The 24,196-nt window shown below is 42.2% G+C and overlaps 1 protein-coding gene across 10 annotated transcripts in view; it reads left to right on the forward strand.

Annotated features, from left to right (window-relative positions):
- The first annotated feature begins 7,908 nt into the window (after window positions 1-7,908).
- MID2 (midline 2) overlaps window positions 7,909-24,196 on the forward strand; it is a 78,696-nt gene continuing 62,408 nt past the window's right edge. For 4 of the 10 annotated variants that reach the window (XM_070503296.1, XM_070503294.1, XM_044763483.2 and 1 more), the window contains exons 1-2: window positions 8,684-8,816; window positions 21,472-22,187. In XM_070503296.1, coding sequence (XP_070359397.1) covers window positions 8,813-8,816; window positions 21,472-22,187 — 720 coding nt within the window. In that variant the 5' untranslated portion in view covers window positions 8,684-8,812. Of the gene's footprint in view, window positions 8,195-8,547; window positions 8,817-21,028; window positions 21,157-21,471; window positions 22,188-24,196 lie in introns of those variants that run through there. The other 6 variants (XM_070503295.1, XM_070503298.1, XM_014854639.3 and 3 more) reach the window with 6 other exon arrangements.

Genomic DNA, 24,196 nt, shown 5'->3' on the forward strand with positions numbered 1-24,196 from the left:
TCAACCTCATTTCACTGATACCTTTGAGTTGGATTTTTTTTTTTTTTTTGGTGTGGAAGATTGGCTCTGAGCTAACATCTGGTGCCAATCTTCCTCTTTTTTTCTTGAGGAAGATTGTCCCTGAGCTAACATCTGTGCCAATCTTCCTCTATTTTTCATGTGGGATACTGTCACAGCATGGGTTGATGAGCAGTGTGGTGCGTCCACTCCCGGGATCTGAACCTGTGAATGCCGGGCTGCCAAAGTGGAGCGCACAAACCCAACCACTATGCTCCTGGTTGGCCCCATCCTTTGAGTGGGAATTTATTGTCATGGATCTTATGTTAACTCTGATTAATATCCATTATATATATCTATAGACACACATATCTATAGATGCACATATCTATTTCTACCGATGATAGTGTTTCCAAAGCTATATTTTGAGAAATGCTAGTGTCCTGTGACATATTAATAAATGAGTAGAACATGAAAGTTCCATAATCAAATATATTTGAGGAATGTTAAACAAAGCTAAAATAGCTTTTATGTCTGGCAGGACTTAGTCTTAATATGCTAATGTGTGTTCAATAAAATTGCAGGTTACAAAATCAATATACAGAAATCTGTTGCATTTCTCCACATTAACACTAAACTACCAGAAAAAGAAATTCAGAAAAAAATCCCACTTACAATTGCATCAAAAAGAATAAAATACACAGGAATAAATTTAACCAAGGCTGTGAAAGAGCTGTACTCTGAAAACTGTAAGAGAATGATGAAAGAAATTGAAGATGACATAAATAAATGGAGCGATATTCCATGCTCATGAACTTGAAGAATTAATATTGCTAAAATGTCCATACTACCCAAAACAACCTACAGACTCAATGCAATCCCTACCAAAACTCCAAGAGCATTTTTCACAGAATTAGAACAAGCAATCTTAAAGTGTGTTAGGACCCACAAAAGACTCAGAATAGCCAAAGCAATCTTGAAAAGGAAGAATAAAGCTGGAGGCATCACGTTCTCTGATTTCAAACTATACTAGAAAGCTGCAGCAATTAAAACAGTATGGTATTGGCATAAAAACAGACACGTAGATCGATGCAACAGAATAGAGAGCCCAGCAATGAACACATGTGTATGTGGTCAGTTGATTTACAACAAAGGAGTCAAGAATATACAAGGACAGTCTCTTCAATAAATGGTGCTGGGCAAACTGGACAGCCACACGCAAAAGAATGAAACCAGACTGCTATCTTAGACCATACACGGAGATTAACTCCTGAAAATTAAAAAAACAAGACCTGAAACTATAAAACTCCTAGAAGAAAACATAGGTGGTAAGCTCCTTGACCTTGGCGTTAGTGATGATTTTTTGGATTTGACACCAAAAGCAAAGGCAACAAAAGCAAAAATAAACAAGTGGGACTACATCAAACTAAAAATCTTCTGCACAGCAAAGGAAGCCATCAACAAAATTAAAAGACAACCTACTGAATGGGAGAAAATATTTGTAAATCATATATATGATAAGGGGTTAATATCCAAAATATGTAAAGAACTCATACAACTCGATAGCAAAAGGCAAATAATCTAATTAAAAAATGAGCAGAGGATCTGAATAGAGACTTTTCCAAAGAAGACATACAGAATGCCCACAGGCACATGAAAAGATGCTTAATGTCACTAATCATCAAGCAAATACAAATCAAAACCATAATGAGATATCACCTCACACCTGTAAGAATGGCTGTTATCAAAAAAACCCCAAGAAATAACAAGTGTTGGCAAGAATATGGAGAAAAGGGAAACCTTGTGCACTGTTGGTGGGAATGTAAATTGGTGCTGCTACTATGGAAAACCATATGGAGGTTCCTCAAAAAATTAAAAATAGAACCCCCACATGATCCAGCAATTCCACTTCTGAGAATTCACCTGAAGAAAATGAAAATGCTAACTTGAAAAGTATATGCACGCCCATGTTCATTGCATTGTTATTTATAATAGCCAAGATATGGAAACAACCTAATGTCCATCGACAGATGAATGTGTAAAGAAAATGTGGTGTGTATATACATATATAATATATTATATATAATGGAATATGTATATAATGAAATATATTATATATATAATGGAATATTATTCAGCCATAAAAAAGAATGAAATCTTGCCATTTATGACAACATGGATACACCTTGAGGGCATTATGCTAAGTGAAATAAGTCAGACAAAAAGACGAGTATGGTATGATCTCACTTATATGTGGAATCTAAAAAAAAAAAACCAAACAAGCTCGTAGATACAGAGAACAGATTAGTGGTTGCCAGAGATTGGGGGTAGGGGATGGGTGAAATGGGTGAAAAAATATGCTAATGTGCGCTGTGAGTCTCTGAGAAGGAGATTCAGTGTGCAGCATTTCCTAAACTTATTTGATCAAATTCTTTTTTTTCAGAACACTAGTGAATACCTTGAGAGACACTAGTGTTTCCTGAGTTAGTTTGAGAATTGCTGGTTTATAGGCAGTTGAGGACCTGCATAATGTGTCTGATTTCCCAACAGGAATCTGCTACAAATGTACGAGTTCTGCCAAAAGGTCTTTTCCACGTGTGATAGCCTCATCGCAGATTGAAGATTGGGATAAATATGTATCAGCATGGTGAAAATCATCTCTGGACCACACTCTTTCCTGTTTATTACCATTCATCCAGCACATATTAGCACCTACTATGAGCCAGGTACTGTTCTAGGTGTTGGAGACACACCAGTGATGGAGACAGACAAGGTTCTTGTTTTCAGGAAATGTATATGCTAGTGTGTGGTGCATGGGGAGGACATATAATAAACACATCTGGTAATTTTAGCTAGTGACAAGTGCCCTGAAGGAGATGAATAGGGTGTTATATTAGAGAATAATGTGAAGGGGTTCCTTTAGCTAGGATAGTTAGGGAAGGCTTCTCCGAGTGATGCATAATCTGAGAGAAGGAACTAGACAGCCATGTGAAGAGTGGAAGGAAGAGCACTCCTGCAGAGGGAAGAGAACATGCAAAGCTTCTGGGGTGGCCAAGAACTTGTAGTTCAGGAGATGTCAGAACGCCCGTGTGTTTGGACTGTCATGAGCAAGGAACAAGTGAGAAAGTGTAGCAAGTGTGGAACAGGATGAGGTTGGAGAGGTAGGCAGGAGCCAGCTAATGCTAAGTCTTACAGAACACGTTAAGTAATTTGAATTTTACTCTCATAGCAGTCAGAGGAGGGAGGAAAATGATCAGATTTCCATTTTGAAAAGATCACTTTGGCTGCAGTACTGATTGCAAGGGGGCAAAAGTGGAAGTGAGGAGACCAAACTAAGACTTGACGGTGAATAGAACGTAGGATGTTGGGGAGAAGGAAGTGTCAAGGATGACATCTCAGTGTCTGGTTTAAGCAGTTTGGGTGGTGCTATTTACTGAGATGGGGAGGCGTAGAAACCAAGAGTTTTCTTTTGGTCACATTATGTTAGCGCTGTCTGGGAGGCAGCCAGGTGGAGATGTGAAATAGGTAGATTCGCAAGTCTGGGCTCAGGAGAGAGGTCTGAGCTGGAGAGATAAAACAGAGGTTGTACTTAAAAGCATGGGATTAGAGGCGGTCACCTAGGGAGTGAGTGTGGATGGAGAAGAAAGCCAAGGACCCAGCCTGGACACTTCTACTTGGGAGGCAGAAGAGCAGGAGGAGCAAACAACAGAGCCTGAGCAGCAGGCAGTGAGATGGGAGAAAACAGGAGGATATGGCATCACGGAAGCCAGACTCTCAGTGACCTAGTGCGCTGGGTAGGAAGACATGGCCAGCAGGAAGATTTAGGATTGGGCCTGAAGATTAATGAAAACTCCAGGAAAATATTTTCCAATGTAATGTAGATATCAAAAATACATGTTTATTGTAACAAAGACAAGTCAAAGAAATTACGAAATTAATACAACAATACCAAAATATAGATCAAAGGAGAACGAAAAGTACCAGGAGCATGCTGTTTCTCCATACTGGGAACATATTTATTTTGAACCACTCTCTTAAGCAGCCGCCATGGCCTGTTCACAACTAGTTTTAGAACAATGTCCTATTGATGAGCCTGTGCCAAAAGGACTTTTCTTCTCGCCATCCTGTTAAGAGCCCCCCTGGTTAGAAAAGTCTTTGGTCAACCTCTGGATTTCAGACAACTAGTTTCTTCTTTTGAGAGCAGTATGAAGGTTTCCTTCTGCAGAAGCAACAATTCTGCACTGCAACAGAATCCCCCTTCTGTGATTTTTTTCTTCTGAAACAGACTGGGCTCTGTGCTTCTCTCTGGGAGCCGTTCCCCCAACTCCCCCCATTCTTAGCTGGGAAAAAGAGCCCATGAGCTGTCCCTTTCATACTCTAGGACTGTGGTGCGGTGAGCCTGCCTCAGACTAATTCAATTAAACACCTCAAGTTGAATCTGTCAAACATCTTTTTTTTTTTCCCATGGGCCTGATTTATTTTAATAGGATCAACACATGTTATATACAAAGGTAACCATTAAATAATTATAAACAAATAATTTCATCACATACTCCCAGCCTATTTTGCATCTCCTGCCAGATATAAAACATTTACAGTGATAATTTGCGTAAAACCACTGAAAGTGGGGATATTTTCAAAGCAGCTGCTTATGTAATGTGATTAGCAAAATCTCCCCACCCCGCCATCCCCACCCACACACACTATTAGTCACTCTTTTGAGTTAATACATTGAAGGCCTCTGTTAAAATTAAAATATTATCTACTAATAGAGAGACAAATGAAGCTATTAACATTTAGCTCAAATTAGCCGATTGAAATCCTTAGTCAGTAAGGTCCTTTGTGAAAAGGACTCAGAAGTGGTTAAGTTCTGAGGAGGGAAAGGAAAGGTCCAGAATGTGGGCTGCTGCCTGGGGAGCAAAGATGGGGTCTTAGTACTTTGTAGAGTGCTCTGGTAAACAGGGACAAGCTTGAAAGCACTGGAAGCTCAGGTGGAGGGGAGACTGCTAAAAAGTGAAGGAAAGGATGGTTTCTAAAGGATGATAAAAGCCACTAACAGCCACTCTCCTCTAAGTGCCAGTTCTGCTAAGAGCTAGCTAGCTTGGTTTAGGTGTGTCCGAGATAAAAGTGGTCACTTCACATTTTAGAAAATTCTCCAGCTCCCTGTGGGGATCATAGCAAGTGAGGTTAAAGAATTCTCATGGATCAACTGACTTCTGACTTGATTCTGGGTTTTTTTTGAGACATACTTAAAAAAATTTTTTTAACTACAGAAGAAATTCTCATTGTAGAATATTCAAACAGTTACAAAATATATAGAATCAAACCTGAAAGATCTCCTCAATACTCACTGAAATTCTAGGCTCACACTATTTACAGTGTGCTCCCAAGTTCTTTTCTACGCATTTCCCGGCATATACATTTATCTGTTTTCTTACACAAATACAATAATCTCTTTCTGTTCTGTACACTTTGTTTTTATTTTAATTTTTTATTGTGGTAAAATATACATAACTAAAATTTACGATTGGAACTATTTTTGAGTGTACAATTCAGTGGCATTCAGTACATTCACAATGCTCTGTAACCCTCACCACTATCTGTTTCCAGAACTTTTCCATCCTTCCAAATAGAAACTTTATAACCATTAAACAATAACTCCCCATTCTCCTCTCACTTCAGTCCATGGTAACCTCTATTCTATTTTCTGTCTCTATGTTCCTCCTTCTTTTAAAGTTGTTTTTGAAAAGGTAATAGAGGGACATTATAAAAAATTCAAACAATACAGAAGGTCATGTACAATGTTGAATACGTCTATGCCTGACCCCCAGGCAACAGTATAATCAGTTTCTCAGGTATCGTTACTCAAGAGTCTATGCATATACGAGCACATGTGGATATATACCCCTCCTCTTTTTTCTACACAAAATAATAGCAAACCATACACAGCTTGCTTTTTTCATTTAACGATATCTGATATACATATATCTCAGATATATATATATATATGTGTGTGTGTGTGTGTCTCTCTGTATAAATTTTATTTATCCACTCCTCTGTTACTCTAGGATCAGTTTACTTCTGACTCATTAACTTTCTAAAAAATTACGTTTTTATTGTGGCAAAAAATACATAACATAAAATTCACCCTCCCAACAATTTCTGAGTGTACAGTACAATATTGTCAACCACATACACATTGTTGTGCAACAGATTCCCCACAACTGCCGCAGCCCAGTCCTGTATGTCTGAAACTCTACACCCACAGAACAACTGCCCCCTCTCCCCTCCCCCAGCCCCTGGCAGACACTATTCTACTTTATGTTTCTATGAGTTTGGCTACTTTAGACACCTCATGTAAGTGGAATCATGCAGTATTTGTCCTTCTGTAACTGGCTTATTTCACTTAGCATATTATCCTCAAGGTTCATCCATGTTGTAGCGTATGGCAGGATTTCCTTCTTTTTTAAGGCTAAATGTATGTACCACATTCTATTGTATGCATACGTCACATTTTCTTTATCCATTCATCCATCGTTTGCCATTTAGGTTGCTTCTACCTTTTGGCTACTGTGAATAATGCTGCAATGAACCTGGGGGTGCGAATAACTCTTTGGGATTCTGCTTTCAATTCTTTTGGATATATTTCTAGAAGTGGGATTGCTGAATCAAATGGTAGTTTTATTTTTAATTTTTTGAGGAACCTCCGTACTGTTTTCCACAGCAGTTGCACCATTTTACATGCCCATCAACAGTGTACAAGGGTTCCAATTTTTCTACATCCTTGCCAACACTTATTAATTTCTGTTTTTTTTTTTAAATAATGGTCATCCTAACGGATGTGAGGAAATATCACATTGTGGTTGTGATTTGTATTTCCCTGATGATTAGTGGTGTTGAGCATCTTTTCATATGCTTATTGGCCATTCGTCTATCTTCTTTAGAAGAAAAGTCTATCCAAGTTCTTTGCCCATTTTTTAACTGGGTTACTGTTTTGTTATTGGGTTGTAAGAGTTTTTTATATATTCTGGATATTAGCTCCTTATCAGATACATGGTTTGCAAATATTTTCTCTCTATTCTTGCCTTTTCACTGTTGACTCTATTGCTGTGCAGAAGGTTTTAGTTTGATGTAGACCCACTTATCTGTTTTTGCTTTCGTAGCCTGTGTTTTCGGTGTGACTCATTAACTTTTACTTCTCTTAGGGCCAGACTTTCATCAGGACAGCCTGGTTGGGATTTTTGCCTTCATTTCCACCTCAGGGCTCTCCAGCACATTGTTTAAAAGGGGTGTTGGCTAATTACTATTGGCTCTCTGATGGGATACACCCAGAGCTACCTTAATTATTCTGGACTCGTTCCCACACACAGTAATGGGAGGCCTATGTGACGAGGGGTGTGTTTCCTCTCATTTTCTCACTTTTTTCCCCTTCAGCTCCCCTTTCACCCCATGGTAGGTACAGAATCTCCTCTGGGGCCTCCTCCTCCTTCCCTTTCGGGTCCCCCATGTGAGTGGGGCAGTGGTCTCTGAGCCAATGACATGTCAGCCACAGGCTGACTCCAGACCAATGAGCAGTTTTCCGTTCCAGATGAACCAATTAGCTTATTAGGGACGTTGAATACCTGGAGAGCTGGCATCTGTCCCATTGTCCTCTTAGTAACCACTCTCTTGTCTTGCCTATCAAGGATTTGAATGTGCACTTTGCATACTCTGTAGAGGTTTTGTTTATTTGTTTTGTTTTTTAAAATTTTGGTGGCTGTAATCCATCCCCACACCTTCTGCACAAGGCCAGTAGAACACAGCCATTCTCCCTTTGTAAAGAGAAAGAGGGGTTGGGTTTCCTTCAATTGTCTGCCCTTTTCTGTCTCCTCCACTATTTTTGTTTTACTCTGTAGTTAACTTTGCATAGAGCAGCTTCATCAGAGGACCTGCGCGGTCGACCGACCTAGGCACTCTCTTCTCACTGCCAGTTGCAAAGGCCTTTTCCTTGTTCTAACTTGGGGGTTTGTGGGACCAGGGAGTTGGCAGGTGGGAGAAGAGTTTGGTCATAGTCTTCTTTCTGCATTTCGCACACAGTCTGCGCGCTCTCTCTCTCTGTCTCTCTCTCACACACACACACACGCCCTCTCGGGCCCCTCTCGGTGTGTCTTCCTTCAAGATGACAGGGCGCTGGAGAAAAGGCTGCTGGAATCAGCTGGTAGGTACAGTAGTAACCCGAACCCCACCCACCCGCTGCCTTTGCTTGCTCAGGTTTCTCCGGTCACTCCTGCCAGGGGAGAAAACATGTAGACGCGCCTCCAAAGGAGGGGCTGGGGGAGCCGGGAGCGGCGGGGGCGGCGGAAGGTGAGCCCGGGAAGGTGGCCGAGCGCCCCTGCTGCCGGGCCCTTCCCGGTGCTCCCTGGGGCGTCAGCCGCAGCCCTGCTTGCCCCCACCCCATTCCACTCCCCTTTTCGTAGAGATTGCCTTTTTTTTTTCCTCTGCGGCGGCGGAAATGACAGTGTGGTGCTGCCGTGGTGTCATGGTGCTGCCCCTGCACTGAGGGGCGAAAACTCTTAAGTTTGGCTGGGAGAGCCAGCCGCGGTGTCGTGGCGGCCGCCGTGCTGTCCCTGGCGGGGCGCGCGGGCGGGCGGATCCCGGTTGCTGCGCGGCGGCGGCGGCGGCGGCGAAGGCGGGCGGCGGCCTAGAGCGGCGGCGGCCAAGGCGGCGGCGGCGGCCCGGGAGCTCGCGCCGGAGCCCAAGCCAGCGAGCGCCGGAGGCAGGCGGGCTCCCGGCGCCCTCGGGCGCACCGAGGAGATGGCTGGCACCCGGGAACACTATGGGTAAAACGCGCCCCCTCGCCGCGGCCCCGGGGGCCGAGCGCCACCGCCCGCGCACGGCTCGGCCCCTGCTCCGGCCGCCTCTCAGGTGCCGCCGGGGCCCGGCGCGGGCCGAGGGCTCCGGGGCTCCGCGGGCAGGGGGACGGGGCCCGCGAGGCTCGAGGTGGCGGCGGCGGCGGCGGCGGCGGCGGGGCTCCGGCCGGGCCCCGGCTCCCGTGGCGCCCTTGGGGCCGGGCTCCCGTCGCTGCCCTCCTGGGACGGAGTTCGCGCTCCGGGGTGCGGGGCGGGGGCGGCCGAGGCCTCCCGCGGAGCCGGCCCGGCGGGCGCGGGCGGTCCCGCGGCTCCCCTGGTGCCGGGGCGCGAGTCTGGGAAAGGACCCCGCCGCCTTCCCACGCTCCCGCGGCCGGGAGCCTCCTTGGCCCGGGCGGCGCCCCTCGGCAGGCCGTCCGCCCGGCGGTGGCGGTGGCGGTGGCTGTGGCAGCAGCCGGAGATGCTGTGGCCACCCTGCCGGCGGGGAGGCCGGGCGAAACTTAATCCCTTTTCTGCCGGGGGAGCGATCCGCGAATCTCCGTCTGGGTGGCTCCTTATTTCTGGCCTAGCTGTGAAACCAGCGCAGTGGGGCAGCGGGAAAACTTACATTTGTCCACAGGACAGACTGCGACCGAGCCGGGGAGAGGTGGGGTTTTTCCATTCCTGGCTCCTAAGAATTAAGTAAACAACGGCAGAGTAGATTTACAGAAACATTTTTGGTGACGATAAGGTTTAGGTTACTTAACACTTCGTGTGCAGCACGTTATTTCTTGGAGGCGCTTTTTAGAGCAGGAAATTGGGATCCTGGGGTCGTTGGGTTCTTCACTTTCTCTCTTCCACACTCCCCTACCCGTCTTCACGCTCACTCCCCTTCTTCCTACATGGTCACACACCTACCTGCCCACCCAGAAGTCCCCCATCTTCCAGACTGCCCCCATCAACCTGTGAACTCCCAGCCACGCAGCCTCTTGCTTCTCATCCAATTTGCCTTTGTGAGGATTTCGGAGTGTGGGGTGGGGGGATAGTGATGGTGTGTGTCTCTGAGGAGGAGCCCTTATAAAGGAATATATTAGAGACTGTGTAAATAGACAAGTACTGTGTGTGGGGTGATTCCTCTCATTCTCAAGCTGGGTCATAAAGGCTGCCTTTAACCCCATTCTGTTCCCTCCCAGTACTCTAATCAGTTCTCGGGCAGTGTTCCAATAGAAGGGGAACACTCAATCAGGAGATTCCCTCCCCTACTTCTTGTTCTGCCCCAGCTGGTTACCCCTAACCCTCACATCCCCCCTTTCATCCCTCTGCACTCATCACTGCCCTGCGGGGAGGGGGCAGTCTTTGCTCTTTTTATATATTTCTGCCCAATCAATTGACTTAATACAGATATATAATGTGAATTAGATTTTTCCTCATTGTTCCTCACAACTTGATTTATGTGATTAAAATACAGGTCTAGGAGCCAAGAAGATCAGAGTTCGTCCCAAATGTGATGTTGCATTGGCTTTATGGCCTTAGGACATTCCTATGACCTTTCTTTCATAGTTGATGTGCTTGAGTAAAAGGCGTAATATTGTGTACTGGCTATTGTGAGTCTTGGCTTGGTCCTTTGAAGATGAAAGGGTACTATAAACCCTCAGCATTATACTTTTGAAAGAAAGTACTTCATTTACCTTTTATTGGGATAATAGATTGAGTGTAAGTAGGAACCCTAGTTTACTGGAAACCCTGACTTGCCATTATTAGCCCTCCTGGGAGCCAAATCTATCATTGTACTTAGGTCCTAAGTCTGTTTTACTTTCCCCTAAAGCATGTAGAACTGAATGAAAACATACATAAAACTAGGCATACAGAATAATGGTGATTATTTTAAGTTGAGGCTTGAATCATATCTAATGTGCTCCAACCTAATAATCTGAGTCAGACTCATTTGAAAACATAACCTCACCCAATTTTAGCCTATACGGGGGCAGTTCGTTAATTTCTACTGAAAAGTGGCATAAGTAATTTTAGGCATGGCTGTATAAGCATGATTAGCATCTAGCAGCAGTGAGTCAACAATATTTCTTAAGCGCCTACAATGTGCAGAGTCCTCTGCTGACTGGGCTGAGGCCTCAGTTTTGGTCCAGTATTTTGGCCTCCTGATTGTTTGAGGCCTATCTCCTTCCTTGCCGCTCCAGGATTAGAACGGGGAGGGGCTGTGTGGGGCTGGGGTAGAGGCTAGGGACATGAAGGGGCAATTGTTTCCCTCCCTTTCATGACTACTAGACTTCTCATCTAGCATGTTGTACCTTGCAAAGCCACCCCCCGGGAAGTACTGCCGAAAATCAGTGAGTTGGTTGCTTCATGAACATATCATCTGAACAGTGCAAATTGATTTAGATGAAATTGGTTTAGTTAATCCCTCCTCTAAGTGCAGGGCAACTTGCTCCAACTTGCAGCTCCTAGAGCAGTGCCAGTGGAGTCTCATAATTGCATCCAAAAATTGCTCTGGGTAGTGAGCCTGTCCGTTCCCTCATCTCTCCTCCCATAAAATCTGCTGACACCATGACAGTTGAGAAGGAAACTGCAAAAGGACCATGTCTTTACCACTCAGTAAACCTCATTGGCTTGGTGAAGAGGAGAGAATGTCCTCTTTTCACTCTATCCCTTAGCGCTCAGATCCTCTCTTTCCTAAGGGACACAGAGCCCTAAAAGGGAAGTGAAGACAGGGCTGAGGCACAGAATGTGTCTTTAATGGCTCTTCTCGGAGGTACCTGCTTGGCTTTATGTTTGTCTGTCGTTCAGTCCTTATGGATCTTGGTAACTCCCTCGCTGTTAAGCCATGGGATTCAGCTGCTAGTGGAGGCCAGGGGGTGCTCCATTTCCATTTAGCATTAAGCTTTTGTCCTCTCTTCTGTGCAAAAAGGAAAACGAGGTACTGTATTTGCGAAGCACCTCCTTAATTAAGCTGGGTGTCTTGACTTAGAGCATTGCGTCATCAAAATATGAAGTGTAACATGTTGATACTGGATATATGACAGTTCAGGAGAGTTCACAATTGTTCACTTTTTTGACGAATGAAATTTTGGTAGCAAGGTGGTGTTGCACTAATGTCTGTATTTCAGTTCTCTCAAAATCATTGTGTTGGTCACTGAGCACTGTAGAGAAGAGACTAGAAAAGTGTCTCTCAACCAGTGTGTTGGGTGTTAACACTTGAGAAGACCAGTTGAGTGGTGCTGAGACAAGAAATTCCAACTCCACTTATCCCTCTGTGCAGACTGCTAGTCCACTTCTTACTTCCCCTCTCTTCCAAGGATCAGTATATGTTTCTCTCCCCATTTTCATGAACTGAAACTCTGCTAAGAGTCTTCCATGGGTACTGGAGGTCTTCCCATTGTTTCTTTTTTTCCATCTTGCCTGTTTCCATCACCATAGGCAGGCACAATCTTTTCAGTAGTTAATCTCCCAGCTCCTACATTTCCCTTAGAAATCCTATAAGCTGCTAAGACTACTAGATGGCGAAAGTCTGGGTGGTGGAGGGATTTTGAGTAATGTGCCAACATCCCACCACTCCCTTCTCCTTGTGGGGTTCACCTGAATGCACACTAGGGTGTTGGTTCAGCCTAAGTGGGTTAGGAAAGTATCCTTAGTCAGACTTGTCCTACTTGGGTTCTTATCTCCCTGCAGAGCTCTGACTGCCTGACCTTGGCTTTGTCTCAGCCTTTTTCCTGCAGGTCAGACTCCTCTGGTTGATGAACAGTGTCCCCAGTCTCTGAATCTTCCTCTTATAGAGACCAAATGATCCGATAACAAACTCATTATATAATCTAAAAACCTCCTGCAACAGAAAATCCCACTATTTTCAGTTTGCCCAGTTAGGAGCATAATGTATGGGCATGGTAGACAATGCTAATGCGGGACAGTGACGTGTCTGAATGTATAAAGCCCAGAGATAGAAAAATGGTTTATGGTCCAGAATCCTCGACTGCTTTGTCTATAGCCTTTTGTTCAGTGTTGCTAGGATCATTGTGGTTCCCAGGGGAGTAGAAGCTTGATTTCAAATAGGCTTCTGTTCTCTGTCCCTTGTTTCTGACCTGAACTTGGGGTCCTCTCAGCCTGACATTCAACAGCATGCCCTACATACATATATTGCCAATTTTATTCTGTAGAAGTAGAGATGACTGCCCATCCAGGTGTGTCACTGAACATTTAAAAATTTACAAATATTTCATTGGGTAACAGAGGTTGGGAAAAGCAGTCCTAGAATAGATGGAAATCTGTACTGGTATCAGTAGGTAAATGAAGTTTGTTCTCCAGTTGTTGCCCAGCCTTGCAGCTGCCATTGTAATCTGCATTAAGATAAAGGGGTTATGAATTGTAGTTAGGATTACTGTCAGTTATCATGGGTTACCTTGGCAAACCCAGTTCTTGGTTACTTAGATTAATCTTTTGCATTTGTAGCAGCTTTAGGACTTTCAGTTCTGCTATTGTGATATTCTTTTTAATGTTTATAATGACTGTCTTTTATAAAATAGCCAAGGGTTGGATTTAGGAGCTAATTTTTGTACAGAAAATATCATTAAATCCACATAGTATAAAATATTAAGTAGGCTTTAATAACCTATTAGACAGGAACTGACTCTGGCACTCTCTGTCAGTCAGTAATCAACCTCCAGTCCTGAGCTCTCTCTGTGCATGATAAAAGCTTAAGAGAAAAGAAGAGAGACAGTTTTTCCCTTGGGGGAAGTCCAGTCCAACAGAGGAGACATGAGCATAAGAAATACCACAATCAAGGGCCAGCCCTGTGGCCGAGTGGTTAAGTTCGCGCCCTCCACTTTGGCAGCCCAGGGTTTTCCCGGTTCGGATCCTGGGCGTGGACATGGCACCACTTATCAGGCCACGCTGAGGTGGCGTCCCACATGGCACAACTAGAGGCACTCACAACTGAAATATACAATTACGTACTGGGCCTGGGAGGGCTTTGGAGAGAAGAAGAAAAAGAAGAAGAAAAGGAAGATTGGCAACAATTGCTAGCTCAGGTGCCAATCTTTACAAAAAAAAAAAAAGAAAAGAAAGAAATACCACAAGCGGACCCATGGTCCTCCAGAGAACGTGTGAGGGAGTGTGGTTGTCCTGCATTATGTCAACTATGTGTTTGGGATGAATTTCCAAACATTGCAAACATTTCCTTAATAACTTGCTGCGTATCTGTCATCTGTGAATGTATTATGAGACTATCTGTATTCTCATCTATATAAAGCAAGTTAATAACTTTATTTTATCCTTATTTGGTCCTCACAAGAACCTGTGAGATGGGTCGGGCACGTATTTTTCATTCGACAGATGAGAAGGCTGTGGCCCGAGTAGGTTAAATGTCTTACGTAGGATCACTCAGGTAATTCAGTTTGGAAGTAGGACTACAACCAGGCTCTATTATGAGGATCAAATGAGATAATGGCTCTGGAACCATTGGAAAAGTATAAAATGGCACACAAATGTAAGATGACTGTTATTATTAATTATGCTTACTGACCAGCTGGCCTCTTTTTTCTGAGTTTCTGTTTTCAGTCTTTATCCTTTTAGGGTGAAAATCCTGTACATTGGTTGCCTTTTATGTTCCCAAATGATCTTTTTTCAGCTTCAAGGGGGTCCTTTCCTACTAATAGTATTCTAGGATTTGTTGTCTTCCTTTTCAGTTCCAAAAGGTGTTCTCATTATTTATACTCCCATGGGACTCCTGTTCCCTTTAGTTGTCCTCTAGAACACCCATTATATCTTCCTTGAGGTACAACAGGCAAAACCAGCCACTGTCCTTCAGCACCTTAGCTTATCCAAGGGAAAGTAATGCATTTTGTTTATTTCCATTTCCTTTCATGGTGATGCCCATCGCTTGTCAGCCTTTCTAGTCACTCTAATAAATAAGATTTGTGTTTTGAGGAGGTAATTTTCAATAATCCAAGGTGTCTTTCCTATGTGGTAACAGATAGCAAGAGCTCTGTAATAATAGGATGTCAGAGCTGGGAAGCATCTTAAAGAGATCATCTGGTGATTCTAGTTCAACTTGAATGACATTTTACAGTTAAGGACTCATTCTCTCATCTCCCGAGGCAGGGAGATAGTTTCTAGTGTTTTAAGGAAGAGCTCACAGGACATTAATGTTAATATCCTGAAGAATGTTTATTTTATATTAATCTGTTTTTTAAACAAAACCTGCAACTCAGCTCAGTCCTCATTCTACAGCCCAGAGGTCAGGCTTCGTTTCATACTCATGATTTTTCTGTGAAGGAGAGACCGTGGCACCTCAGGAGGTAGTGAGAGCTGAGAACCATGCTCTGCAGACCTGGAAGATGAAAATTAGATGGAATATAAACTGTTGAAATAAGTGGGCATTTAATTATGTTCAAATAACATTAGAAATAATAGAATTCTGCTAAGTGCAGATCACGGCTTCTCTCTCTGATCAGAGTTAACTGAATGCTGGATTTGGAGGGTGATGCTGAGATCAGTCTTTCATTTTGTAAGTGTACAATGTATTATTTTTATCTTAATCACCCGCATTGAAACTCCTCTTTTGTATTTCTACTTACTCACAGAGCCTTATGAGACCTTATAGTTTATTCTCATCGACTTCTTTTCTCAGGCGTCTCAGCCAGAAGCGGGGATGCAGGATGAAGATAAGCTATACAGCAACAGTTTTGTAATAGAGCAAGAGCAAATACATAAGCATACATATTTGACTACATGGTGGTAACTAAATGGAAGGGAGCAAGTCAGTGTATATGGATGTGGGCATTTGTTTCTTAATATGGCCATTGGTCTGTCCTCCCAGACATTTCATCAATGCATTTTTAAGACAAACCATGGTGTTTTCTGGCAAAAGCTTCATGATTACATGTCATTGAGTTGCACTCTATCAGGTTCACATTCTTTCTTTATCCTTAGCACACTCTCTAATTCTGCATAGACTAGTGATTCACAAACTTTCTGAAGTTGCAACACTCTGCCATTCTTGTTTTTCTTTTGTCACACAACTTCCCCCTGTACTTCCTAAACGTATTTTGTGATAGAGGAGTCAAATATTTTTTAAGAGTATTATATTTTTTAAATGAATAAAAATTAGGAGCTGAGAATTTTCTGACACCCATTACTCATTAGAGATCTCCCAGAGTATTGCAAAACCTAGACAGAGAATCACTGACTTAGAAAAACAATTGAAAGGAGTAAGCGATACAATCGAGTTTAGAAATACTCCATAGGTACAGTTGGCAGTATAGTATAGTGATTAACTGTTCACACTTTGGAGTCAGACCTGGGTTTTTTTTTAAATTGAGATATAGTTCACATATCGTAAAATTCACCATTTTAAAGTGTACAATTCAGTGGTTTTTAGTATATTCACAAAGTTGTGCAACCATCGCCACTATCTAATTCCTGAACATTTTCGTCATCCCCAAAAGAAACCCCATTCCCATTAGCAGTCACTCCTCATCCCTCCCTTCCCCCAGCCCTTGGCAGCCACCCGTCTACTTTCTATTCTTATGGATTTCGTATAAAGAGAATCATATAATTTTTAGCGTTTTGTGACTGGCTTCTTTCACTTATAATGTTTTCAGAGCTCATTCATGTTGTAGGATGTATCAGTACTTCATTCCTTTTTCTCAATGAATAACATTCCATTGTATGGATATACCACATTTATTTATCCCTTCATCAGTTGATGGACGTTTGGGTTGTTTCCACCATTTGGCTATTATGAATAATGCTGCTGTGAACATTTGTGAACAAGTTTTTGAGTGAGCACATCTTCAGTTCTTCTTGATCACATGATAACTCTACATTGAACCATTTAAGGAACTGCCAGACTATTTCCTAAAGCAGCTGCATCATTTTACATTCCCACCAGCAAAGTATGAGGGTTCCAATTTCTCCACATCTTGGCTGGAATTTGCTATTTTTTAAAAATTATAGTCATCCTAGTGGATGTGAAGTAGTATTGTAGCCATCCTGGTGAGTATGAAGTCGTATCTCAATGAGGTTTTGATTTGCATTTCCCTAATGGCTAATGATATTAAGTATTATCTTTTTATATGCTTAGTAATCACTTATTTGTATATCTTCTCTGCAGAAATGTCTACTCAAATCTTTTGCCCTTTTATTTTTTGGTAATAAATATTGGCCCTGAGCTAACATCTGTTGCTAGTCTTCCTCTATTTTGTATGTGGGACACTGCCACAGCATTGCTTGATGAGCGGTGCATAGGTCCATGCCTGGGATCCATACCCGTTAACCCCGCCACGCTGCCGAAGCAGAGCATGCGAACCTAACCACTGTGCAACCAGGCCAGCCCCTCCTTTTCCCGCTTTTAATTGTTTTTTTTCTGTCTTTTTATTGTTGAGTTGTAAGAGTTTTGTATATTTCTAGATGCGAGACCCATATCACATAAATGCCTTGCAAATATTTTATTCCATTCTGTGAGCTGTCTTTTCACTTTCTTGATGGTATCATTTGCAGCACAGAAGTTTTAAATATTGATGAAGCCCAATTTATCTATTTATTTGCTTGTGCGTTTGGTGTCATCTAAGAAACCATTGCCTAACCTAAGTTTCCAAACATACACCTGTGTTTCCTTCTAAGACTTTATAGTTTCCACATTTACATTTAGGTTATTGGTCCATTTTGAGTTAATTTTTATATATGGTATGGGGTAGGGCTCTAACTTCATCCTTTTGCATAGGGATATCCAGTTGTCCTAGCACCATTTGTTGAGAAGATTATTCTTTCCACATTGAATGGTCTTGGAATCCTTGCCAAAAGTCAATTAGCCATAAATATATGAGTATATGAGTTTATTTCTGGACTCCTGGTTTTATTCTGGGTTTGAATCTTACCTTTGCTGCTTGCAAACATATGTGACCCTGGACAAGTTACCTTTTATTGGGGGGGGTAATAATGGTACCTACCATTTAGAAGGTTGTTGTGAAAATTAAATGAGACAATGCATGTAAAGGGTATTATTTAGTGCCTGGCATATAGCAAATTCACATTAAAATTTTAAGGAGAAAGGTCCTTAGATAATCAGGGAGGTAGGGCAAATGGGAGATAATTGAAAGGATGCTGAAATATAAGGTGTGATTGGAACAAGGTGGCCTCATAAATGAGACATGAGATGAACAGATGTTTGAAGAAGTTGAAAAAATATTCAGTTTCCTAAAATTGGCTAAAGCAGTTACTACATGATGATAAAATAGAACAGAATAGAAACAGTATAAAAAAGTTACCTACCATAGGGGCTGGCCCCGTGGCCGAGTGGTTGGGTTTGCGCACTCCGCTGCAGGCAGCCCAGTGTTTCATTGGTTCGAATCCTGGGCGCGGACATGGCACTGCTCATCAAACCACGCTGAGGCAGCATCCCACATGCCACAACTAGAAGGACCCACAACGAAGAATATAATACAGCTATGTACCTGGGGGGCTTTGAGGGGAAAAAGGAAAAAAAATAAAATCTTTAAAAAAAAAGTTACCTACCATAAGCAACAGACTGTAGCCATCTTACATTAGCCTTTATAGAGCTGAAATCAGTTAAGATAGGCTATTTTAGAGCATTAGAGTTTGACTTTTTTTCCATCTTGGACTCTTTTGAGAATGTTTTGAAAGCTATGGACAGTCCTCTCTCCATGAAAATGCATATATGACATATACACAACATTCTTGAAACAGTTCAAGGAAGTTCAGAAATTCCTGGTTAAAAGTCCTATTTTGACCCTCTCCAAGGCAACGCTGACCAATAGCATGCTTTCCCAAGTTTAATTTCGTAGTAAGGTTCAAGTGTCACACTTAGTAGGGAACAATTTTTAGCATTCCAGGGAAATTTGGAGAGCTTTTCCTCTGTACAGAAGGGTTTATACGGCACCCTGCTAAGACTTAGAAGGGTTGTGGTACTCTGTTTTTTTAGAGGTTTCAACACATAGACGTCTTTCAGCAATGCTCCTGACCAACTGTCATTTTGGCGGGAGGCCTCACTCTGTTCTCCCAGGTAGCTTCTAACACAGACATTGAGGAATGCAGACATGCATTTCTGGACGAGATAGCAGTAGAAATGCAGTGTGAGGTGGAGATGGGCCTAGAAGAAAAAGATATGATTCTGGAAGGGACTCAGAATGAGAGGCAGATTCAGAGAAAACTCAGGGACACGGAGACCAAAATAGAAGCGGAAACATGCTGTTTAGAAACCCTCTTGTAAATAGTCAAGATAAACTTCAGTGAAGGAGGTGAGATGATTGAAATAAAGGTGTAGGGGAAAGAGCACAGGCATTGGCATTAGACTGACCCAGCGCTCTGGGTGTGTACGTTCCAGGTTGATTTACTTAACAGTGCTGAACCCCAATTTCCTAACTATAATATGGGTATAGTAGTAGTACCTTCCTTATAGGCTTCCTGATAGAATTTAATGAAATAATGTGTGTAAATTGCTTAACATAGTACTCAGAATACAGGAGGTGCTCAGTAAATCCTAGGTCCCTTCTTCTAACTTCTAGTTTAAGGGGTCCTTCATTTAACAGTTAGTGAATACCTAGTATGTGTGAGGCACTGCACTGTGAATAAAAATATGAAATAGCTGATGCCCTTCAAGGAGCAGGGAGAGATAGCTGGAGACACAGATGTGTAAATGAAATAAAACAGAATGTTCTAGAAGCCACGACTGAGGTGATAAACATGTAAATGAAAGAACTCCTAGGTTTCTAGACTTGGATGATGTTATCCACCAGATAGGGAAAATTGGAAGAGGAGCAAATGTTTTGTTTTTTGGGAGGAGGGGAGAATAACAAGTTCATTTATGGACATGTTGAATTTGAGCGTCTGAGGGATAGCAGGTGAAGCTATGAAAGGTAATATTCCTGCCTTGAGTGGAAGTTGGCATCTGTCATCTCGAAAGTCTCTTCCAATTCTAAGATTCTATGATATATGTGCATTTTAATTGTTTCACTTTTTCATCTCTATAGGTGAATGCTGATAGATGTTATAAGCTACAAAATACTAGCCAACAATTTTCAAGCACTTGTAAATTGTAAAATAAGAATACCACAAGTCTCATCTTTAAAAAAGTGGTTATACAAACATCTGAACTTATCAAACGAACCGAGAGTGACTGTTTTACAAAAAGATTTTTCACTTTTACGGCTCAGTTTCCTATAGTTTCCATTAAATAGCTGGTTAGTTCAATGCACTTAAAAGGTTTGATTTAAAAACACCTTTTTGGGATACATCTATTGTACTTATGCACAAGGTATAATTGTACTCAATAGTTAAGTATCCTGTGAGAGGGCTATGCAGATATCACTGATAGATGACAAAATCTGAGCAAATATCAATGGCAGAAGCAAATTTTCAAGCCCTGATGAGGTTCTCCAATGACAGTGAGATGATGAACAAAAGCTACTCAAAAGCAAAAGATGCCTTTCTCTTTCATGTGAATAAGATTAACATTTACAGTTGATAAGATAAATTTTCTATTTTTCCTTAGTTAAGCCTAGCTTAGAATATTTATGGGTGTTGATTTTAATTAATGGAAGACCCATGGCAATAAGTATCTCTATGTTCAGCTCAGAAATGTCTGTGAAAGAAGAGATAGATTGACCAAGAGATTAGTTTCTTATTCATTAGGTGACTTATTTTACTCTGATGCACGTACTAAAATAAAGGTTAACAGGTCTGAAAATTTCTGCCTCCCCACCTTGCTAATTTATACCTAGATCTTGATTTGCATTTTGTTATATTTTAGGAAGTATGAAAAGATGCATGGGGGGGCTGGGCTTCATAGTAGGCTTGTGCTAGCTCAGCGGGTGTTTAATAATAAAATCAAACTGAAGCCACGAGGTAATATGTCTTCATTATTGATCAGCAACTATTTCTGAGAAAGTTGAAATCATTTCTCATTCAGATTGATGAAGAGTTTTCTGAAGGTGAGGGAAGAAAGTGAAAGTGAAAACTATCATCTTTTGTCTGTGGTAACTCAGTTTACTGGAAATGGGATGGAACAGAAATTTCCATGTGTGGTAATGGGAAGTAATTCAAGTTCACATTCTGAAGAACTTATTATCCTGCACCAAGAACTACATTTTTCTAAAGTTCTCTCCTCTTTTTTATGCAGGCTCCAAGAATGGAATCCTTTCAAGAACTAGGGAGTTAGTTTGAAATATGGCCTTGTTTTCCTTCCACTCGATGTGAAATAGGAGCAGCTCTTATATTTTACTTTGAAGTAAAATAGAAAACAATATTGGAGAATGGAGATAGAGAATTTTGCAGGGCCTCAGGTTCATCATAGTCCAGGACAAGAGAGGTCAGTGGAGAATATGCGAGAGAATGATCCATGCCAGTGTCGTGAGCTGGCATAGTAATGTTAATCATAAACCAGGATTCAGATATGGCCACTGGGTTCTATTTATTAGTGCAGGAAAAGAAACTCAGGCATTGGTCAAAAACAAGGTTTGAAGGGGAAGAAAATCTTTCTCATTAATTCCCAAATCACTTTCCTATTGCCCCAGTGTCCCTGGGGAATCCAGCATGGAAAGCCTCCATTGGTTAGTGTACAATTACGCCATATCCACGTTTCCTTTGGAAATGCTTAATGACTCTTGCTTTGTATTCTTTGCAGGTGAAAGCCCAGCCTCTGCGGTTCTTAATGCCTCAGCAGGATTATTTTCACTAAAGATGGAAACACTGGAGTCTGAATTGACCTGTCCAATCTGCCTAGAGTTGTTTGAAGACCCCCTTCTGCTCCCTTGTGCTCATAGCCTCTGCTTCAGCTGTGCCCATCGCATCTTGGTCTCGAACTGCAGCTCTGGTGAATCCATTGAACCCATTACTGCTTTTCAGTGTCCTACGTGTAGGTATGTTATCTCACTGAACCACCGCGGCCTGGATGGCCTCAAGAGGAATGTGACTCTGCAGAACATTATTGACCGCTTCCAGAAGGCTTCAGTCAGTGGGCCCAATTCCCCAAGTGAGAGCCGCCGGGAGAGGACTTACAGGCCCAGCACCGCCATGTCTAGTGAGCGTATTGCTTGCCAATTCTGTGAGCAGGACCCGCCAAGGGATGCAGTGAAAACATGCATCACCTGTGAGGTCTCCTACTGTGACCGTTGCCTGCGGGCCACACACCCCAACAAGAAACCTTTCACCAGCCATCGCCTGGTGGAACCAGTGCCAGACACACATCTTCGAGGGATCACCTGCCTGGACCATGAGAATGAGAAAGTGAACATGTATTGTGTATCTGATGACCAATTGATCTGTGCCTTATGCAAACTGGTGGGGCGTCACCGAGACCATCAGGTCGCATCCCTGAATGATCGATTTGAGAAACTCAAGGTAAGGGATCTGGGAGATATCCCTTACACAACCTTGTCTCTTTATACAGTTATACAGTTAGCGAGTTTTCTGATAAAACAGGCCGCTTTTCCTATCTGAGGAGCAAATTAACTCCAAGTTGTTCTCATAAGGAAGAACCTACTGACCTGCAAGCTCTCACTGGAACCTATTTCATCTGTTGCATAAACCTGCTTGCATTCATTCACCTCTGGCAATTCTGGGGGAGTTAGGCCCTGGCCCGTCACACCAGTAGTCTGTCTAGGGAAACAGCACCCTGTCTCCTCTGTCAGTGACATACTGCACACTACATATCTTTGCCATGATCTTTCCACCTCTTCTTTTAAGTATGTGAGTACCTGTGTAGGTGTACTATCATTAGCATATGTGCTGATTTGCATATGTATGCGTATAGCAATAGGAAGGATAGGTGTGTCTCTGTGTAGGTGTGGGTGGAGGTGTCTGAGTGTGTCTATGTAGGTGAGAGATTTTTTGGGGGGACAGTAGTGTATGTGTTTGCACACTCAGTATGCTAAAGAAACAAAAATTTGGCATTGGCCACTACAAATTGCCATTAAGCTTTTAACACCAGCTAATTCTAAGCCTCCCTTAAAAAACAAGACAAACAAACAGTCAAGAAAAGAACTTAAGTGTGCCACAAAGTCAGGAGGGATCTTCAAATATCTGAACTAAGAATTTAAACTGAAGGCAATGAATATTTAATCCAGTCTCAGATTTTGTGCCAGTGTTCGTTTTTGTGGGTTACAGACTGAAGCACCTGTTTGCGGGCCCTGCTTTGGAAGTTCCTAGTCTTTCATTTGTGTTCAGTGGACGGAGTTTTGCGAAGCTGTTGTGCCATGTAATATTTGTGTGCAAACCTAAGTGCCTGTTTTTTAAAGCCCCACTATCTCACGTTGATGTTAATAAATGTCAGATCCAGTAAATTGTTTTATTCCCATTGCCTGCCTGCTATATGGTTTCACTGCTCTTAAGAAGGGAGCTACTTAACAGAAATTAGAGAAAATAAAATTTTTAAATGAATAATAAGATTACCACCCCAAAATAGGGCCTCGATATACAAGGCAAGCTGGAAAGAAGACCCAGATAGGATGGAAAGAGGGCAAGAAGAGAGCGGAGATTTTCCTCTTGCCATGCTCTGGAAAAGTTGTTGTGACTTACGTAAAAATCATGATGCTGGTGAAGGTAGCAATACTCAGAAAACATTTTCCCTTTTGTCATTTATTGGAAGCAATATTGAGAGTAGTCACACTGACAATTATTTGCCTTTTTTGATTACTTATATCTAATATTTATAAATTTGTAGAAAGTTCAATATTAGTTTCACTAAAGGTGATACTCTCATTCATATCGAGACTGCAGAGAGGAATAATTTCATTGACTTCAATTCTTAGAATCATAAGATGTTAGGCCTTGGACTTCGTCTAGTTGAAGCCCTACACTTTAAAGTGGTATACACTGAGACTTTGGTAGGTTGAGTGATTTGGTCAAAGCCACAGAATTGGAACTGGAACTCAGCTTCTAGATCTTGAGTTAAGTATCCTTTCTACTATATCCTCCTGCCACTTTGTTTTGGTTCTAAGTTTTCCCCATGAAATGTGATTTGAAACTTAACTTTTATGCTCCAGCAACTGCACATTTCATGGGGCACAGATAAACCATTAACAACATCAAGGAAAGGACATATTGTATAAACTTAGAGCTTCATAATGGCAAGAGATGGGGGTGGGGTTGCAGGAAGAGTGGGGGAGATGGAGAGGACAGAACAATCTCTGCCAAATATTTGCAGGTGTTGGAACTATAATAAGGCATTGGCCTTGAGAAATATTCCAAACAGAAAAATCTGTATCCATATGTACTATTGAGATAACAAACGACTGGATAGGATAAGCCTGTATCTACAGAACACCAGCTTTTTGAAAACATCCGAAAACATGAAAACATTGGATGATTGATTAGATATTTGGCATCGCGCAGCTATAGCCCTTGTCTCC

The sequence above is a fragment of the Equus asinus genome, chromosome X, assembly GCF_041296235.1.
Source record: "Equus asinus isolate D_3611 breed Donkey chromosome X, EquAss-T2T_v2, whole genome shotgun sequence".
Lineage (NCBI taxonomy): Eukaryota > Metazoa > Chordata > Mammalia > Perissodactyla > Equidae > Equus > Equus asinus.